General features: G+C 36.4%; 2 protein-coding genes across 2 annotated transcripts in view; one reads left to right on the plus strand and one right to left on the minus strand.

The window, feature by feature from the left end:
* Positions 1-1,481: 1,481 nt before the first annotated feature.
* On the minus strand, positions 1,482-19,265 carry LOC136858305 (peroxisomal membrane protein 11C). Its single transcript, XM_067137746.2, has 5 exons — positions 18,910-19,265; positions 18,648-18,826; positions 18,494-18,562; positions 6,337-6,547; positions 1,482-3,208 (listed from the first exon to the last, which is right to left on the minus strand). Exons 1-4 carry the CDS (start codon positions 19,138-19,140, stop codon positions 6,340-6,342), a joined length of 687 nt encoding a protein of 228 aa, XP_066993847.2. The 5' UTR covers positions 19,141-19,265; the 3' UTR covers positions 1,482-3,208; positions 6,337-6,339.
* Positions 19,266-19,354: 89 nt separating this feature from the next.
* Positions 19,355-21,602, plus strand: part of LOC136858306 (FAST kinase domain-containing protein 4) — a 170,652-nt gene continuing 168,404 nt past the window's right edge. Inside the window, exon 1 of the mRNA XM_067137747.2 lies at positions 19,355-19,489. The gene's annotated coding sequence lies outside the window, so the exon portion shown is untranslated. The remainder of the gene's footprint in view (positions 19,490-21,602) is intronic.

The following is a 21,602-nucleotide window of genomic DNA, read 5'->3' on the forward strand; positions in this document are numbered from 1 at the left end:
ACCGACCCTAATAACTACAGGGGAATCTCGCTCTCAGAAATAACATACAAAATCTTTTCAATAATTATCCTTACAACTTGAGAAAGAACTAGGAGAACATCAAGGAGGTTTCAGACCCTAGAGGAGCTGTCCTAATCAGATCATGAGTCTTAAGTTGATAATGGACTATAACAGGAGAAGAAACAGAGATATGGTGATAACATTTGTAGATTTCAAGAGAGCTTACAACTGCATCCATAGAGAATATTTGTTTAGAATTTTAAGACACCTTGGACTACACCCCAAATTAATAAACATGATAAAATTTACTCTCACTAACACCAAATCAAAAGTGAAGTTTAGGGGCGAAATATCAGAGTCATTTGAAATTAAAACTGGATTACGGCAGGCAGATGGGCTCTCTCCACTATTATTTAATTGTGCCCTAGAAATCGTAATGAGGGAATGGTTTAGGAAATGTCCCCAAAGAATAAAGATTGGTCGAAAAATCAAACAGACTGCTTGGGTTTCACCGATGATTTAGCATTACTAGCAGTTGACATAAAAGAAGCAAAAATCCAGATATCAGAACTTCCAAACATTGCAAATAAAATTGGCCTCAAAATATCATTTGAAAAAACATAAATTATGCCCCAAAAACCAATACAACTAAAAGAAGTAACAAGAAGAAGTAACTCAATTTAAATAAAATTGGAGAAGTGATAACACATAACCTAAATGAAAAAATCTGAATACAAATAAGAACAAATAGATTAGCTAAAGCACAAAAATTAACATGGGATATCTACAAAAGAAAATATCTGTCAATAAATGCAAAAACAAAATATTACAACATAGTTATAAAACCGGTAGCTACATATGCAGCAGAAACACTTTTTCACCTGAATAAACAATCAAAGACTGACAGATTTCAGAAAATTGAAAGGACGATTGGAAGAACCTGCATTAAAAAAAAAATACCAGAAAGATGGACACTGGCGGATAATACCTAACAAAGTCGTGTACAAACCCATTACAGATACTATGCGTAAGAGGAGACTGGGATTCTTTGGACATATCATGAGGATGTAGGATTTGAGACTTCTGAAACAACTAGTACAACACAATCTTGTCTCAAAAAATACCACAACAGGATGGAAATGGATCAGAGAAGTAATAGAAGATCTGAAGTAAATAGACCTTACAACAGAAGACACCACAAATAAGATAAAATTCAATACAAAATTCAAGAATACAAACCTCCGGTTTACCCTTACAAAAAACAAACCAACAACACGCATATTTTCAATCAAGGAAAGGGCATGAAGATCGGAGTATCTGAAGAAGTACTGGGAGGACTACAAAGCCCTAACAATCCCTTCAAAGAGACCTGAACGATGGCCTTACTAAAGTGATCCTATGCAGTCATAAAACAAGAAGGAGGAGAAAAAGAATAAGAAGAAGAAGAGTTCTGGTACATAGTACAGATACTACAAGCTACTGTTAGGTACTCACGAGTCATTTTCGGGAGAAAAATTAAAGTATGTTTCGCTGTTGCTCTTGTGAATGAAAGTGCCTGGTAACTTCACGATCAATCATCAATCATCAATGATCAGCACTTAGGGCTGTCGCTAACGTGGCAGATTCCCTATAAATTATTTACCTAGCATTTTCTTAAATGTTTTCAAAGATCTTAGAAATTTATTGAACATTTCCCTTGACAAATTATTCCAATCCCTTACTCCTCATCCTATAAATTAAAATTTGCCCCCAATTTGTCCTCTTGAATTCCAACTTCATCTTCATATTATCCTATGTTACCGGGTGAGTTGGAAATGCGGTTAGGGGTGTGCAGCTGTGAGCTTGGACCCGGGAGATAGTGGGTTCGAACCCCACTATCGGCAGCCCTGAATATGGTTTTTCACAGTTTCCCATTTTCACACCAGGTAAATGCTGGGGCTGTACCTTAATTAAGGCCACGGCCACTTCCTTCCCACTCCTAGGCCTTTCCTATCCCATCGTCGCCATAAGACCTATCTGTGGTGGTGCAACATAAGACATTGTTAAAAAACCAAAAATATCTTTCCTATGTTTGAAAGTTCCACTCAAGCTTATTTGTCTACAAATGTCATTCCACACCATTTTTCTACTGACAGCTCAGAACATACTACTTAGTCAATCAGCACGTCTCCAACCTCCCCAAGTCTTCCTGACCTTTACCCAGTTACTTGGGGGTCGGTACTACATGTGGACTGAGCTCAGTTTTACAGTTTGATGCCTTTCCTTCTGTCAACCCTATGTAGAGAGAGGTATTCACTCTTGCATGTTTCTGTGGTAGTAAGTAATGTGATGTGTTGTGTGTAAATGAAGATGTGTTTTAAGATAAACATACAACCAAACTACCAAACCTCAACCCAGAGGAATTAACCAGATGTGGATAAAATCCCCCCACCCAGCCTAGAATCAAACCTAGGGCCCTCTGAACCAAAGGATACTATGGTGATCACTCAGCCACAGAGCTGGACAAAAAAATAACAAAAGGAACATACATTAAAAGAATTTAAGGCTTTGAATTTTTATCAGAGTTACTTTCCACCACATAATTATGTTTTGTGCAGTATACCTCAAAACTACAATAACTACAGTTTTAATTGTAGCCTAAAGAACTCGTCAATGATCCTACATTTTGTAACATTTTACTTGTTATGTATTGCAGCCTAGACATGAAACTTGCACATTTATAGATAACCTTCAGTAGTAATTGCACAAGCTTCATGAGGATCACTTGTTGCCTTACCTATGATGAAAATACAACACCAACATGCTACAGCTGAAGAAATTAAGGATCAAGTAGAAAAATGCAAGTCAAGAAATATAAAATTTAAAGATACCTTTGAGTACAATTTCTTTACTAAATGGGCCACTGAGATTTCATTCACTATATTTGTAGCATTTACTCAGGACAGCCTGGAGAAGTTTGGAAAAATAGCAACAGCCCATTCATCATTATTTCTCGTTATTAGAAAAATATTTCTATACGATGATTTCAGAAACTCTGGAGGAATATGATTCACTTCTTCCATGGACTAGCATTATCTATGTCCTGAATTCATTTTGTGAAGTAATTCACAACACATAGAGATTGGTTTGTCTTTAAGCTAACTGGGAAATAATTGCCCAAATATGACATGTTACAGTAGAGTCAGGAAGGAAGCTCTGATGATATCATCTGCAACACACAAATCACCACAGATATATTTAAAAAACTTTTGCATCAAGCCTGTTCATGAAATAATTTAATTATTTCAGTTGAGCTAGAAACATATAACTTTATTTCAATTTATAGCATGCAATACAGTCAAATGCCAGATGAGGATATTAAGCAGAATACAATTACGTATACTATAGTAGAACCTTGATTTTTGCCACAATGAAAGGAGGGGAGGAACAGAATCGGAAAAGACAGATAAAATCCATTTGACTTGTTCTTACCCACATTTTTATGTGCTTTTAAATGTCTTTAACCTTCGTCTGAACTTTACTACCAGCAATTTCTTTTCTGATGATCATTCTAATTCTCTGGAGTAAAATAATTTCCAAGAATGAAGCATCATCTTCTTGCTCCATAAACTGGATGACATCCACCAATTTACTGTTTTTGAATCTTTCAATAATTCTAACTTTTGTTTCAGTTTCCACTTTGTGTTTTCTCATATTAACTTGTTTTGAAGACTTTGTGTTCCATTTATGCTCAAAGTGAGAACTGAAGCCAAACTGACTATAGTTAATGAGGCGAAAACTTGACCTTTTAAAACTGTCATGGATGATAGGATTGGTGATATTCGCTAAGCTTTCACATTTTTATTTTTATTTTTTACAATTGGATTTACCTTGTACCAATACAGATAGGTCATATGTTGAAAAGGGGTTAGGAAAGGGCTAGGAGTGGGAAAGAATGGTCGTGGCTGGTGTGAAAATAGGAAACCATGGAAAACCCTCCTGAGGGCTGCCAATGGTGGAGTTTGAACCACTACCTCCCGAATGCAAGCTAACAGCTATGTGACCCAAACTGCGGAGCTTCTCACTCAGTCATGCTGATCTCAGTACTTACAGTTATGAATTTCATTGGTTCCGTATTGAAGTGGGATTACAGTAAAATTAAATTCTTTCAAGGTCCACCTATTCAGTGCAATGACGTATTATTGTGATTTAATCACATGTCAAATGGTCAAATGGTACTAGTGTTGGCATCTATGTGCCATCATCAGCCTTAAGAATAAATTAAACAATATATATATATATTCCTAAAACATATAAAGCACATTTTAACACATTATAAAATACAATTACTATAGTGATACATGAGATAAGTTAAAATTATGATACAATTGATTGTTATGATATAAAATTCTTAAAATTCTGGCTGTTCGTTACATAGTTCAGTCTGTGTAACAACAAATTTAACATGCTGCTCAAGGTGAGTCAATCATCATTCAATGATCCTAATGATTCTAGTAACTTCCATACATTGCTTCCAACATCTAACTTGGCTATTTTCTCCTTCAGGTTTAAACTGAAGTGAGAATTCATCTTTATTTATATCACGGTCTTACATGATCAAAGTAAACTTCACCGGAACCACCTAATATCAAAGGAATAAATGTCACTCGCATATATAGCATACAACAGCACAAATTCACTTATCCCGGATGTATACAGACTGAACTATGTAATGAACAGCCGGAATTTTAAGAATTTTATATCACAGCAATCAACTGTATCATAATTTTAACTTATCTCATGTATCACTACAGTAATTGTATTTTATAATGTGTTAAAATGTGTTTTAGATATTTTAGGAATATATATATTGTTTAATTTGTACTTAAGGCTGATGATGGCACATAGATGCCGAAACTAGTACCATTTGACATGTGATTGAATCACAATAAAACATCATTGTATTGAATAGGTGGACCTTGAAAGAATTTAATTTTACTGTGATCTCAGTAGCAGGCTATAAGGCTCCCATAACGCTGACATATGAGAATACAAAATATTGAAAATGGCTACTGTAACCTTGTACAGGGTCAGATTTTGGATGCTTTATATCTTACTTTTATAAGAAACACCATGCTATATTACATTTTTGCAGCCACGTACATATTTTACCAGGAATTATTGATTTCAAAATATGAAAAGACCATGGGATAATCCAATGATCAAGAGACAGACAATCAAGGTTCTACTGTATATACTTTATATACTGATTTTAAACTGAAATTACAAATGATGTACATTGAACTCTTCTATTACTTCTGCCCATTTAATTTTATTACCAATCATTCAGTCCCATATATTTTTGATATACACATTGGATAAAATGAAACAACATCTTTCCTTTCTCCTCCTCCTCACAAAATTTTAACAATGCCCATCCTTCAGCTTGTATAATTTGTAGCTAAGATGTCTGTCACTTGCACTCAGGATGTGAAAGAAGGAAGGAAAGATATTCAAATAATTATAACCAGGATCATCATTTAATATATAAGTTGTTCTGCTTTCTCACTAACTTCAATATCAACAAAGCAGGGTCGTAATTTGTATGTCTTATGAGACTGAAACTTTACCAAATCATCTCAAAGCACACAAGCTTGATTGAAAAATTATACACACAATCAAATCTTCTTCTTATTATCCTCCTCCTCCTTCCTGATACATTTCCGGTTATGCAAGTCATTCAACATATGAATTCGGGAGATAGTGGTTCGAACTCCACTGTTGGCAGCCCTCAGGAGGGTTTTCCATGGTTTCCTATTTTCACACAAGCCACGACCACTTCTTTCCCATTTGTAGCCCTTTCCTAAACCCTTTTCAACATATGACCTATCTGTATTGGTACAAGGTAATTCAAATTGTAAAATATATATATATATATTGTGAAAGCTTACCGAATATCTCCAACCCTTATTATTATTTATAATTTTCATATTCCGTATTGATTGGATTCAATGTAATAGACCCTATCATCCAGGACAGTTTTAAAAGGTCAATCACAAGTTTTCACCTCATTAACTATTCAACATATGAATTTATAACCCTTGGTCATTCAACAATCAAATATACTGTCATTTTTACATCAGCAGACAGGATGTAAAGTTTTATTTAAAATTCCCACCTTAGTAAATATGATATGTTACATATGTGACAAGATTTCAAAATTTGTAATACATGCAACATATAACAATTGTAAACAAGGAAATGACTAGTTCAAGTTTAACCATAATTTATAAGCTATATTTGTTAATGAAAATCTCATCCACCACAATCTGAGATAAACAAATATGGCAAACTTACCTATTAACTAGATGATCTCCTGGAAAGGGCCATGTAGAGACCAAGGAGTGATGAGAGAGTACCTACAGCACCGACCTGCCAGCGGGAAAGTTTCCCACCCCACAGGTATCCCTCAGGCAAGCAACTAACTGAGTGAACCAAGTCCAAACAGCACCGTATAATGGACAAGAACTCGCGACGCTGTTGAACCAGTAATTGTGATAGGGCCAGACTGTAACACATCAACAATTTTACACATAAGATAAGTATTAAGTTCCTATCCTTCTTTCCAGTAGATTGATTTATGTTGGTTTTAATCTAGAAATAGTATTAGTGTCTCTAAACAGAAGCAGCAGTTGTAACAGTTACAGTAGTTAGTTTATTATCTTCACTTTCTACTCTGTTATTCATTTTGCTTCATAGGTTGATGCAAGTGTAATGGACTAGTGTAACTTGGAAACAATTCTCTAACCCAAGAGTAAAAATAGGAAATATCGAGCTTGGCGATTATGGTTATCATTAGAGACGGGAATTTGCTTATTTGCCTATTTTATTCCTGTGTTCAGAAACGTAGGCTTTTGAGATGTAAATCCGTTTTAGAGTGCAGCAGTTGTAACAGTTACAGTAGTTAGTTTATTATCTTCACTTTCTACTCTGTTATTCATTTTGCTTCATAGGTTGATGCAAGTGTAATGGACTAGTGTAACTTGGAAACAATTCTCTAACCCAAGAGTAAAAATAGGAAATATCGAGCTTGGCGATTATGATTATCATTAGAGACGAGAATTTGCTTATTTGCCTATTTTATTCCTGTGTTCAGAAACGTAGGCTTTTGAGATGTAAATCCGTTTTAGAGTCTTTTTAGCTATATTTTGTTGGTTTTATTGTGCCTATAAATGCCTACTTCAGGGGTTTGTGCCTATTTGGAGTATAATTGCCTATTTGATGCCTTTTGACTGTAAGAAAGCCGATTTTCTTCCAGTGCATTATATTGAAGCTAGTGCGCTTGACAGAATTATCTTCTCTTTTCTCAATACCTGTTTACTACATGAACAAAAATGGGAATTTTCAGAAGTTACCAGGAACAGTTCTAGAAAAATTTCCATCAGGAGAAACAAGGAACAATTTCGACCCAAGACTTCAACCCCTCCAACCTCCTAAGTCATATCCGAGAACCAGTCATCGTCGAACTATGTTGCACAACTCATATGCCCTGCACCTCCCTTTTGATGCGAACTGTTGTACGCGTACGCTTTATGTTCAGAACGTGTTGTGATTTACTGTGAAGAAGAAAAAAAAGAAGTGTGTTTGCGGCAATGCCCAAAGAAAAATCGTTGAAGTGCTACTGGTTGAAGCCATGGATCACAGGGGATCCCAATTTCACTACGGATGGAAGGGTAGTCTGTCAAGCTTGCTGTAAGGAGGTAAGTTTGTTTGTTCCTTTTATCTTTTTTGTGATTGGAAAGTACGATCGCATTTCATTCTAGAATTTATAGGCCTAGTTATGTATGTATTGTGGCAAGTTGTTTTGTTGCAATGCTGTATTAGTCAGGTACTTTCAATAATTTATATTGCTAAAATGTAAATAATCATTAAATTACTGAACGAGGAGTTAGAACGCTGGTGGTCTCTTGTCACAGAATGGATGCAAATTAAATTGGTATTTTGAACTGTGATTCATTTCCTGTGAAAATAGAGATTTACAACTGAAATGCAATTTCTAAACTCCCTTAAAAAAATCGTTAATTCTATTACATGCTAAGCCTTTGCAAAACACAGGTTGCAGATCCAATGGAGCCCAGCTAGGACGATGCCACAGCGTGTTTCACAAGGTTGCCAAGATTATCTTTACAAGACCAGGCCAGCGAAAAGACTGTTGGTCTGGACTGGTGAAGTCCAGTTAGTAACCGTTGTGCTTTGAGGGGGGAGGAAGCAACGAGAGTCTGAGGGGCGTAAGCTATCAGGTTAGCGCCGCGAAGTCGCCAACAAACCTCTAGCATCCCCTCTAGAGTATTGCTAAATTGTGAGAAAAATAGGGTTATAGGCGCACGCTACAACAATTTCAAATTAAGCGGTTTTTAATTTTCAGCCGGGCTGAGTTTCACCCGGTGAACGAGAAACGATACTGCCAAATTATAACCGAAAATCCTTGAAGACCTATTTCCATGTAAATTACAAATTCCCTTGTTCCTACTTCAAAGTTTTGTACTTCTAGAAACATCATCTCTAATAGTCTTGTTTTATGAAACAAAAGCATGATATATACTAAGCATTATTGCCAATTAGCCCAACTGTAGAAATTTAAGATATAGGGACAATGTAATTTAAGTCAATTTTATTACTTTTCAGATCAAATGTGAGAAAAATACCACATAGATCAACTTAGAAATACTGCGATACATCTGATACGAGTACAGAAATCTGTATCAACGCAGCCTTTCTACCAGTCCACTTTCGGCAGCGACCAACAACTATTTTCTTCAGACCTATGCACTATAATGTTGGGAGCTAATATGCCCCTGCATAAACCGGAGCATCTTCAAATTTCAACAAGCTGTCGGGAGCAATCACCAAGTTAGAGAAGCGTGGCAAGCATCCTGGTGGGGTCATTTAGGATTGTGGAAGAAGTCGGAGGAAGTTCTGACCGACCCTCTGGAAAGGCAGCCGCTGTCAGGGAAATAAAACCAGATGAAGCGACTTCATTGTGGTTTTGTCCAATCACTTCATGTGATGTTGAGAGATCTTTCTCTCAGTAAAAAAAAACATTATGCATGACAGGAGAACAATCGCTGGATACTCTCAAGGTCCCTTTGTAATTCTGAGCAATCCTCAATATCATTTATTTCCTATAAACAATTATGTCATCTGCATACAATCTTATTTTTGATGTTATATTATTCCGCACATCATTTACGTATATTAAGAAAAGTAACGGACCGATTATACCACCCTGTGCAATTCCCTTCCAAACTTTCTCTTCCTGTGATACATTATTTCCTACTTTGACTTTCTGAACCCTTGAATTTAGAAATGTTTTTATCCAACATGTAACCCTTACGTCCAATCCTATTCCCTCCAATTTCTTTAATAATATTCCATGTTCCATTCTATCAAAGGCTTTAGAAAGATCTATGGCTATGCAATCTAACTGGCTTCCTGAATCCAACTGATCTGATATGTCCTGCTGAAATCCCACTAGTTGTGCCTCACCAGAAAATTTCTTTCTAAATCCATACTGGCTCCTCAAGAACCAGTTTTTATCATCACATATCCCTCTGATGTACTTTGATATTAAACTCTCCAGTATTTTACAAACTATACTGGTCAGGCTGATTGGTCTGTAGTTCTCTGGTTTCTGATTATCACCCTTTCCTTTATAAATTGGTATTATTATAGATCCCTTCCATTCCTTTGGTAATACACTATTATTTATGACATAGTCAAAGAGAAATTTTAAATAAGGCACTATGTACCACCCCATTGTCTTTAACACCTCCCAGTAATATGATTTTCCTGTTTACTATTCTACATTTTCTTTTTAATTTTCTTATTTCCCTTGTATAATAAACAGGGTCTGAGGTCATTTTACCCTTCTTATCAGGTACAAATCTCTTCTCTCCTTCCCAAATGATTCCTTTAAATTTAGCCCAAAGTGTATCCACATTACTCCCTTCACTTATCCAACAAATGAATTGTGATTTAAGGTAAGTCCCAAATTCATCAACTTTAGTTTTTCTGTACAATTTCTTGTCCTGTGTGACGCTCTTATTAAGCCTTTTTGGTACCAGTCCTACATCCATTATTACAGCCTTATGGTCACCTATTCCTTCAATTACCTCAGTTTTATCAACAATTTCCCATGGTTTAACCAAGAATACATCTAGATGAGTCAGTTCTTGTACTACTTGTGTAAATCCTCCCTCCCAAATTAACTTATTTTCCAGTTTCTGTTCATGGGCTTCACTTTGCAGCTCCATTTCATTCAACTTCAGGCAAGTTTAGATCTCCCCTAATTATTACCATATCATTATTATTGTTTTTATGAGTATAATCTATTATTTTCTCAAATATTTCCATGTCTCTTTCCTCTCTTCCAGGCCTGTATGTTCCTATAATTCCCACCTCCTTCATGTTATCACAAACTAATTTTATCCCTAATATTTCATCCCTTTCATTGGTAAACCATTCATGTGAACGATAAGTTTCCTTCACCAGAATATACACCCCCTTCCCATTTTATCTCCTCGGTCTCTACGATAGACTGTATACCCTTCTGGAAATACTTCTCTAATACCCACCCCTTCTCTCAACCACGATTCTACTCCTATCACCACATCAGTCTCATACGTTTCCATCAATGTACTAAATTTTAACTGTTTATTTACTACACTCTGACAGTTTACCAAGAGCAATTTCAGACCCCCTTCCTTCCTAAAACTTGACTGTTGCAATTGGGTAACTTGAAATTCCTTACTTTCCTGAGTTTCATTTTCTAGTTGACTGCGCCACCTTGAAGTACAACTGGCTCTTTCTACTAGTTTTCTTGGTCAGTATTATAACTCAGGGGAGTTACCTTTTTTACAGTATATATCTTAAGTTTAATAAAATCTAGAACAATATTTGCTATCTTTCATTTACCTGAATTGTTTAGATGAAGGCCCTGCTTTGTGTAACAGTGTCTCTCAAAACTGCTGCTATCAATTACCTGTGTATTACGAAAATGTTTACAAATTTTAACCATATCTGTATTAACTTTGTCCACTTCAATGTTCACACACGAGTCTCTAATCAAATCATGCCTGTGGGGTACGTTCACTACAAAGATGTTAGTGTGAGTCAGCTTACCTAGTGTACATTTAAGTTGAGAAATTACATTCTTAGCGTCGTTATGATCTACGTCGTTCATCCCGCCGATGATCTCTACTGCATCATGACTTCCGAAATTTCTTGCTGCCTGTTCCGTGTTTTCCAATACCTTCTTGATTGGGGCCTCAGGATAGATGACAGCCAATGCTGCAATATCTTCATTGTTCATTTTCTTCGCAATTCCCCTCGCCTGGCTATCACCAAATATAATAATGTTCGACACTTTCGCCGGTGCACTGTGTGGGATTTTAGGCCTAACTTTGCCACTTCTCGTAACGGATTTTGCGCTATACGTTTGACTGCTTCCCATACGGATAAGTCCTTGCATATCGCTTACTTCCCTCAGGGCTGAAAATCTAGTTTTGGTGTCAATTACAAAGTTGTCCTTATTTAACTGTACACTTTTCCTCCTAGAATCTGAAGCAACTTGACACCACGCGGTAGAATTCACGGAGCCACCTGTGTTCTGAGTGTTTACTGGTACCGGTACTTTCGATTCCAGTAAACGTACCTTCTCCTTTAAAATCTCATTATCCGCTTTTAATGCTTGTAACTCCTGTTGCAATAAAGAGAGAATTACAAGTACATTATCATTACCTCCATCCTCTAAGGAATGAGACGCCAGCGATTCGTTGACCGTTGTAGGCCTAGGTTTGTTACCGCTATTCAAATTGCTTTCGCCACAGCTCACATAGGTCCAATTATCTTCAGTTTTAGCAAAACAGCACTACATATACACTCAAAATGGTACCAAATTAAACACTTTTCACACTGGATACCATTCTTCACTCACTTCTTGTTTACACCACACTTATTCCCGATTATTTCGCAAGAGAACCGGAAGCTATCTTCACTTACAACCTTCGCTGACGCCATCTTAAAACTAAAAATATTAATATAAGTTTATTTAATGTACGAACACGTAGTTAATAGTATATAATTTATTATTACCTGTATATATGATGTATAAATCCACTGCACGTTGTGCAACACATGGAAATGGTCCAGAACAACGTATCTTTGGAACTAGAGAGTTACAGAAAATTCCATTCATTGCAAGTAAGTTATTGGAGACACTCGAAATTACAAGAAAACATGTTGTGTCATATTCTTCTAGAAGCCTGGCCAGGCAATGTACATAAAGATGCAGTCTTGAGGGTTGAGGAGTTATTTTAGTGAGAGTTATGAGTGCAAGTCGTTAATCGAGATGTAGTTGGTTGATAAGTATTAAGTCATATCCTTCTTTCCAGTAGATTAATTTATGTTGGTTTTAATCTAGAAATAGTATTAGTGTCTCTAAACAGAAGCGGCAGTTGTAACAGTTACAGTAGTTAGTTTCCTATCTTCACTTTCTATTATGTTATTCATTTTGCTTCATAGGTTGATGCAAGTGTACTGGACTAGTACAGCACAAAAAGAATGAGATAGAGAGAAATCCATGCCAGAACAGATAAGGAAAGAGGGGAAGATCAGAACCTCAAGCAAGTTTACTGGGACAAGAAACTGAGTTAAAAGAGTGGTAGAAGAGGCAAAGATGAAAAGCTGTGAGAACTTACTAAAAAACTGGAGGAAGACAGCAGATGAAATACAAAACTATTGTTTGGAGCAATAAAAAACAAACGAATGCAGTCAAAAACCATCAAAACAATTGCATTGGCAGTTGGTTGACATGAAAGTGTTACGTTCTCCTTCTTAATCTTCATAGTAGTGTTTTGTTCAAGAGGGCAGTTATTAGTTTGTGTGTGTATATAATTTGTAAATAAAACTATACACAATTGACAGCATTTTGTGTGTGCATCTTTGTAGTTACAATAAGGTTTCAGTACCGTGATTAGTGCAACTGAGGTACAATTTAATATATATGTTCATGCCATCAAGAAATATGTAGGCAGTAAAATATTTACTAATGAAAAACAATCTCTATATCAAACAGATGTTCTTTACATACATCAGATCCAGAGCTGATCTACTGAATACAAGAATTACACTACTTGCCAAACACAATGGGAAGGTACTACGAGCACCTTAATGTCAAGTGGCACCACTACCTCGAAACAGCTTTGGAACACCTACATCTATTTCAGCTGCAAGGAACATCAGCCTACAGCTCACAACAAGGTGACATGAGTAATGCCAATGAGAGTAGGAGCCAGGCAGATAGGATATTCAAAACTTTCTAAAGTTTTGGAGATATTGGATATTCCTAATTCTATGATTGTCATGTATGTTCTGGGAATACCTCATTAAAGTCATTACAATACATTTTTGGACAGTGCAGTAGCCAACCCCAGTTGCTTAATGATCATAACCAAAGGCATCGGTCCAGAATTATCCATGGTAACAGAACAGTAACACAGAAACTTTCAATGCAGGAGGTACCAGGTGCATATTCAGCAGATAAGTGTAGAGCTATTTAACTATGAAATTTGGAAGCAGAATATCTACCCAACTGTCCTTGCTAATAGCCAGGCACACATCTCTCCTTTGCTCAAGAGGTCACTAATTAGACTACTGAGGACTGGAAACATATAGAATGGTCAAATTAAGTTAAGATAAGAGTTGTTTGGTGTTACTGACAATTGCAAGCCAATCCTGCTACCATATGTGACAGTTAATGGTAACAGCTGTAACTGTCTGGCTGAGGGTTGGGTGGCCATTACCAAACCTGACAAACTAAGGGAGAACCAATGGCTATGGGTGGAATAATTTACCCTTAGGAGGCTTTGTGTAGGAAATGGCACATAAATTCAACAGGAAGATGCTGCCTTGCATATGTGGTAGAGGACTGCTGGAGATAACCCTGACAGAAAATCTTCTCTTACGTTAGAACTAACAAGTCAGTTGGAGAGTAACTGCAATTGCTCTCAAAACTTATACAGGCCTTAGATACAAACAGAGAATTCAGAGTGGACAACAGCACCCGCAGGCCCATTATGATGGCTTACAGCCTGATGATTACATTCTTTCAGCATAATTTATCCTACATTAAAACCTCAGGTAATAATAACCACAAGGAAAAAGGAGTTTTCATATCTACGATCAAAAACATGGAAATGGCACACCAACAAACTGAAGACATCTATAATAACGATCAGTGTCCTTCAACACCAAGCTTAGACATTACTATACAGTCTTTTGCCCAGAGGCCTGGTATACAGCAGCATACCTTGCAATGATTAAAACTGGTTGTGAGTGTGCAACAATCTAGGAGAAGACAACACACTTGGATAGGGACAATCAATGTATTAAATTTGACTGAGAAATGTGAAGAGTTTATGGACATCATGAAGATAAGAAAAATATCAATACTAGGACTGAATGAAACTAAATGGAATTAAATGGAAAGGTAAAGAGAAGAAGCAGCTGAGGAAGAACTATATCCTGTACTGCAATGGTAACAACAAAAAGATGAGAAATGGAGTAAGACTGATATTGGCAAAAGACTCACCAACTGCATCATTACATTCTTTCAGCATAATTTATCCTACATTAAAACCTCAGGTAATAATAACCACAAGGAAAAAGAAGTTTTCATACCTATGATCAAAAACATGGAAATGGCACACCAACAAACTGAAGACATCTACAATAACGATCAGTGTCCTTCAACACCAAGCTTAGACATTACTATACAGTCATTTGCCCAGAGGCCTGGTATATAGCAGAATGCCTTGCAATGATTAAAACTGGTTTGGTAGGGAAACTAGAAACCAAGGAAAGGAAGATCCTGAGAAAAGTCCTGGGCTCAGAAAAAGAAAATGGTGAGTACAAAAAAATGCACAACCATGAGCTACATTTACAAAAGAAAAAGATAACGGACACTAGTGCTGGGTAGCCAGTCAACAGCTATAGCAGTCAAGTGGGAGTGGTGCCACACGGCCGGTCATGTGTTGTTTGGTTTTTCTGTGCTTCGCAATGGTAGACTGCTGGAGAAGTTCCACCTTCATGATATCTAGTGGTTGTCTTGCGAGTCTATAGTTACAATTCGAGCCACCGGATGCCAAGTGCAATCAGTCAGAAAGTAAGGGTTTGAGTGACCTTCCCACTTGTCATTTGCCACTTAATTGCAGTTCACTACCAAAATATTAGAGCCCATGTAGGTAGCTCCAATGCATTGTGGTACCATATTTCATAATGCATGAGAAACTGCATACCACGGATGAGGCTTTAATCCTCCTATCGGGTAATGATTTTGAAGAAAATGAAGACAGAAAATATTTAACTCTGCCAATGATCTGCTCAAAGCCACAGATCTAAAAGAAGGATGGGAGGCTTTGCATGAATGAAATTGACTAATACATGCACAAATATATTTGACCCAACTATATACATTTTTTTTTTAAGTCAACCTGTCATGTCTCAACAACATGAACAAATGCAAGTGAGATAGCGGAGAGTGGAAAGTATCACGTACAAGGGAAGGACTAGCCGCCATAAGAACCCATCCCTGGGGTCACACGTCCGCTCTCACTTTGCTGGAGTGAAAAGGTTAATTTTTCAATTATAATGCTGGACTGGAGAACAAATAAAAATAATAATAAAAGTAAAATATAGTGATTACACAAAAACTAAATACTAAGACAGATAAACAATATTGTTCATATAAAAATAATTAAAATTAAATTCTTAATACATATAGGCCTACAAGGGGTGTACTATATTGTTTTACACTTTATTTTTACAACTGGACACAGCTGTCAAGGCATGGGTATGCAGCACTTTGAAAGAATGGTTTCAGGAAGGTCTGGAGAGACTGACACATTGATGGCAAAAGTGCATACAGTTACATGGAGATTATGCTGAGAAGGTGGACATAACAACTGACATGTAATAATGTACTTCATTTGGGTAGAAAAAAATAAAGTGTAAAACAATATAGTATGCCCTTTGTAATATTATCTCAATATCTGCACCAAATAGTCAAGTGAAATGAATTAATAACAATATTCTTATAAATGATAGCAGGAAATATAAACTACTAAACTACAGTTGTGTGTTTTGCCTATTAATTACTAAACAACATGATGAAAGTATAAACAATTAGGATCAGGTTACAAATTAGTAAGGCAATAATAATCATAATAATAAAATAAATTTGGTAGACAAACTGTTGTTGAGTTTGTCTGATACAGAAGTCTTCTAAACTGCATTTCCTCAAAACAAGCCTTTGTGCAATTTGCCCTTACTACCCATCATCCTATTACCCAGAACACCTCATAAAATCAATGCATAAATTATCTGAATTGTAGGAATCTTTTACTTACTAACATAGACTTGCATTTTAACAATAATCACCTTAACCAAAAATTAAGTCAGAGAAGGGAGGGGGAATAAGAAAGGAGCAAATAGAATATGGTGAACACAATGGGAAGAGGGAGCAACAGAAATATGAGACGAGGACAAATATGGAAACACCAATCTCCGCATCTTCATACACTGCTGCCTTCAAATAGATAGCCTCTAGCATCAACAATTCCAGTTCTTCTACATCCATCTCATCTCAGCCCCCAATGAGTTCGTTTCTGCTTCCCGGCTTCATCAGGAGGATGGGCATCAACATTCACTGAGGAGTCATCTTGACAGATCTTCAGTCTTCACATGGGATAAGTAAGGATAAGAAGTAAACCGGATAAATAGAATGAATGTTGATGCCCACCCTCCTGATGAAGCTGGGAAGCAGAAACGAGCTCATTGTGGGCTGCGATGAGATGGAGGTAGAAGAACTGGGATTGTTGACGTGAAAGACTATCTATTTGAAAACAGCAGTGTATGAAGTTGTGGAGTTTCAACTTATCAAATGAGAAGTTCTACCCAATTCCACATAATTTGTATTACATTTTTCAATTATACTGTACATTATTTTACAATAGGAATACATGCCTTGTCCCATCGTGGGGACATCTTCAGTTCCTTAATGTAAGACTCAATATTACAAAAAAATACAACAAGCACATTTAAATACTTAAAAATAATGATTTCTAAGTAAGGCAAGTAGTATCAATAAGCATCAGTATTTGTAATCTGTGTAACACATTGTCACATAATTTATTTGAGGAAGTTAACCGTAACCACACTCCTTCTGCCTACACGTCACCTCCTCCTCAATACCTGTCCAACTCAATGGGACAGCCATTAGTATCATGAGTGCCATATAACAGTGCACACGTATCACCTTTCCAGAGGAAGCATTCATACTTTTCATTTAACACAATATTCATTCTTCTCTTTTTGTATTCTCTTCTAGACTCTCTACACCCTGAAATAATTGCAGACATGGCATTTTTAACATGTTCCTGAAGATTATAATTATCATCTGAGGGGAGATGTCTCACTACTATATTAGCTATAATTCAAATGGAACGTAACACCGCAACTAATGGATAACAATAATAAGGATTTTAAAGAATTTCATTTTAATTAATAATATATCAATTAACTTCCTCAAATAAATTACATAACAAAGTGTTACACAGATAACATATAACAGTGCTTATTACAGCTACTTATCTCATCTAACAACCATTATTTTTAAGTATTTAAATGGACTTGTTGTATTTTGTTCTTTGTAATACTAAATCTCACATTAAGGAACTGAAAATGTCTGCTTGATGGCAAGAAACATGTATCCCTATTGTAAAATAATGTAGCCTATAAGTCAAGCTAATTATAAAGTATAATTCAAATTGTGTTGAATTGGGTAGACCTTCTCATCTGATAATTTGACATCATAGTCCACACGAATATTTATTATTATTAGAAAAGCGCACGAATGTGCATTACAAAGAGATGAAATTCATCAATTGTGATGTGAAGATCGTCCTTGTCTTTTTGTGTTTTCGTTTGTCCTCATCTCCTATTTCTGTTGCTCCTTCTTCCCACACTGACTTGCCATTATGTTCATCCTCTTATGTGCGTTATTTATTCTCCTCTCCCACCTTTCTATCCATGGATTTGACACTTGTTTGTTCCTTTGCTATACTTAACCAAAAATAATTTATAGTAAGACTGAATTCTTAAAAGGAATGAGAAATTATATATGTATTTTGTTACACAACCTATTAGTTTTACATACCGGTACCTCCTCATTGTCAAACTGACAGACCCTTTTTTCTTTTATTTCCTTTACTATTTCAATGATGATAAAAATGTTGGAATGTGAAAAATGACTAAATAAATATAACATGCAGATTACTTGATGTGAAATGTGTTAAATTTATCCATTACATGTGCTCAGTGAAATCTTCAACATTCAATATCCATGACTGTTAAGTGAAGCAAAAATATCAATACATAATTATGTTTCAGACAGTACCTGACATCACAGTCAACACCCTTCAGGCATCTCTTATGATACTGCAGAACAGTAATTGACCGCAGAGCCCTGGAAAAGGTAACATATGGTTTCAAGGTTAATGTTCTCCAATCTTTTAATTTACAAAATACACATTATATGGAATGTCACATACCTCATGAGTGCAAGATAAACAGATATAACCCAAAATGCAGTGCTAATAGTTGACCAAGGGTTGTTTTTCACGGTTATGTAATCATTTTCTACAAACCAGGCATAGTGGTCAATTGGGTAGAATATTTGGTCAAGGAAATTGGACAAAACACCAATAAATCGCAGTACTCCATCTTGTTCCTGGAAATTAATAAGCCTATCAACAAGTGCACCAATTTACAGCATTCTATAGCATTTGAACAATATGATGACACTGTACTAACCTGTCTCCCAAGACCATAGGATAGAGTACAATCTAACATGGGTATGTCATCCAATAATCTTAAAGTTGCTCGGCAAGCACTCATCTGGCTACTAAAAGAATTTAATTTCTTGGCAGCTGTTGGTGATGATACTACTCCAGATGCCCATTTTGTACCGTAACATAGTGTTCTAATAACTTTGTCCCTGCCATTGTAAGTTTGCAAAAATTTCGCAAGTTCTGAAACATTCATATTTAAAAGCAAAACACTGAAACTGCACCAGAAAATTACAATTTATTCCCTAAACGGGATTGTCACAATGCCATTACCAGCACGTCAGGATAACAACACAGATTACACAGCATTAATTTATTGCACGGTAGTGCTTACGGCCAGCGTCGTGTTACTATAGCAACGTAACAGCTGTCATCCCATGGACACTCGCAGTTTGTCAGTCATTTGTTGTTGAAATTTCACAGTAGTCGTAAGATTTGGTGGCAGCACTGCAGGGATTTTGGAAAATGGCAGTTGTGGACATGAAGTGTATTCGTTGTATTTAGTACGATTTTTTAATTAATTGTTTCTACACAGTATTATTCAGGTAAATTAGCTACCCTTCTTGTAGAAATATTTTTAAAATGTAATTGGAAGGCTAATACATCAAATTTATCTTATCTTGTGTTCATGAGCATGGTTTTGCCGTATTCAAGGTTATGTGATAAATTTCAAATCATTCCTGACATTATTATGATCTTCAGTTTTTAGAACTGATAAAGCTGTTACACAATTGAACGTTGTTTGTGGCGTTCTAAAATCTATAGTTTCCTTAAATTCTCTTTTAAGTTCTGTGTGCAATGGGAGGGGTTATCATGTTGAAATTCTTGGTGATAATGCTTGTTGTTTAAAGGGGTCTAACATCTAGGGTCATCGGCCCCTGTTGAAATTCTTCTCCACACTGTCCTCTGAATATACATCTTCATTGTCATTTGTATCTTTATATTAACAATAAGGCCCAATGATACAGTATGTGTTTATTCCATTTCTGGCAACTGATGGTTGTCATCCCTTCAGGAGCTCCCATTCGGCGAGACGTGTTTGCGACGATCAGAGCTGAGTCTGATATTGTTAGCAGTTACTTAAGTATTGTACTGGATTCTGGTAATCATTTTTCTCTCTCGATGTTGTGGCCTCTTCTGACCCTGTCGCTATTACAAACAACCTACACAGTGTAGTAATATCCTGCTGGAAGTATTCACTTTTTCATTAGAGAACACAGTTTTCATGAAGACAGGTAACCTGTTGTATTGACAAGTAGGTTTTTGACAGAGAGATGCCCAGAGCATTACTGCGCACCCTTCAGCTGCCTGTCTCGTAATCATAGTGCACGTAATTATCACCTCGAGGTAAATTGTATGTTTTTAAATGCTTACTCCACCTAACAGAGATTCAATGGTGACCGAGCAGAGATTCAATGGTGATCATTGTTTTAAACAGCAAAATAACTGGGTTACCTGGTCCTAATTCAGAATGTTCAATCCGTCCAATCTTGTTGCACTTGCCTACTCATAGTTTGCTATTTGCTCATAGATAGTTATTTAATCAGCTCATGACTATTACTGGAAAGATCATTTATATCAAGAAAATCACTCATGATTCCTTCTTGCAAACATAAATTTGTTCTGTACAGTAGCTGTCAATATTGCTGTGCCTTGGTTTTGTATACAGTAAGTGGATCTAGGTTGTGTGCAATGTACCAGTAGATTGTGTGTTTGAGTCATCAGTCCATAGACCGGTTTGATGCAGCTCTCCATGCCACCCTATCCTGTGCTAACCTTTTCATTTCTACGTAACTATTGCATCCTACATCTGCTCTAATCTGTTTGTCATATTCATACCTCGGTCTACCCCTACCGTTCTTACCACCTACACTTCCTTCAAAAACCAACTGAACAAGTCCCGGGTGACTTAAGATGTGTCCTATCATTCTATCTCTTCTTCTCACCAAATTTAGCCACATCGATCTACTCTCACCGATTCGATTCAGTATATCTTCATTCGTGATTCGATCTGTCCATCTCACCTTCAGCATTCTTCTGTAACACCACATTTCAAAAGCTTCTATTCTCTTTCTTTCTAAGCTAGTTATCGTCCATGTTTCACTTCCATACAATGCCACGCTCCACACGATAGTCTTCAAAAACATCTTTCTAATTCCTATATCAATGTTTGAAGTGAGCAAATTTCTTTTCTTAAGAAAGCTCTTCCTTGCTTGTGCTAGTCTGCATTTTATGTCGTCCTTACTTCTGCCATCGTTAGTTATTTTAATACCCAAGTAACAATATTCATCTACTTCCTTTAAGACTTCGTTTCCTAATCTAATATTTCCTACATCACCTGCCTTCGTTCGACTGCACTCCATTACTTTTGTTTTGGACTTATTTATTTTCATCTTGTACTCCTTACCCAAGACTTCATCCATACCATTCAGCAACTTCTCGAGATCTTCTGCAGTCTCAGGTAAAATAACAATATCATCGGCAAATCTCAAGGTTTTGATTTCCTCTCCTTGGACTGTGATTCCCTTTCAAATTTCTCTTTGATTTCCTTTACTGCCTGTTCTATGTAAACATTGAAAAGGAGAGGGGACAAACTGCAGCCTTGCCTCACTCCTTTCTGGATTGCTGCTTCTTTTTCAAAGCCCTCGATTCTTATCA

This window comes from Anabrus simplex, chromosome 1 (genome assembly GCF_040414725.1).
Source record: "Anabrus simplex isolate iqAnaSimp1 chromosome 1, ASM4041472v1, whole genome shotgun sequence".
Classification (NCBI taxonomy): domain Eukaryota; kingdom Metazoa; phylum Arthropoda; class Insecta; order Orthoptera; family Tettigoniidae; genus Anabrus; species Anabrus simplex.

Coding starts and splice junctions, on each gene's coding strand:
- LOC136858305 (XM_067137746.2), bottom strand. CDS start 19,140: ATGAATGTTTCAGAACTTGCGAAATTTTTGCAAACTTACAATGGCAGG. Junction 18,827..18,909: donor CCTATGGTCTTGGGAGACAG/GTTAGTACAGTG, acceptor ATTAATTTCCAG/GAACAAGATGGAGTACTGCG. Junction 6,548..18,493: donor GGTGTTGACTGTGATGTCAG/GTACTGTCTGAA, acceptor GATGTGTTACAG/TCTGGCCCTATCACAATTAC.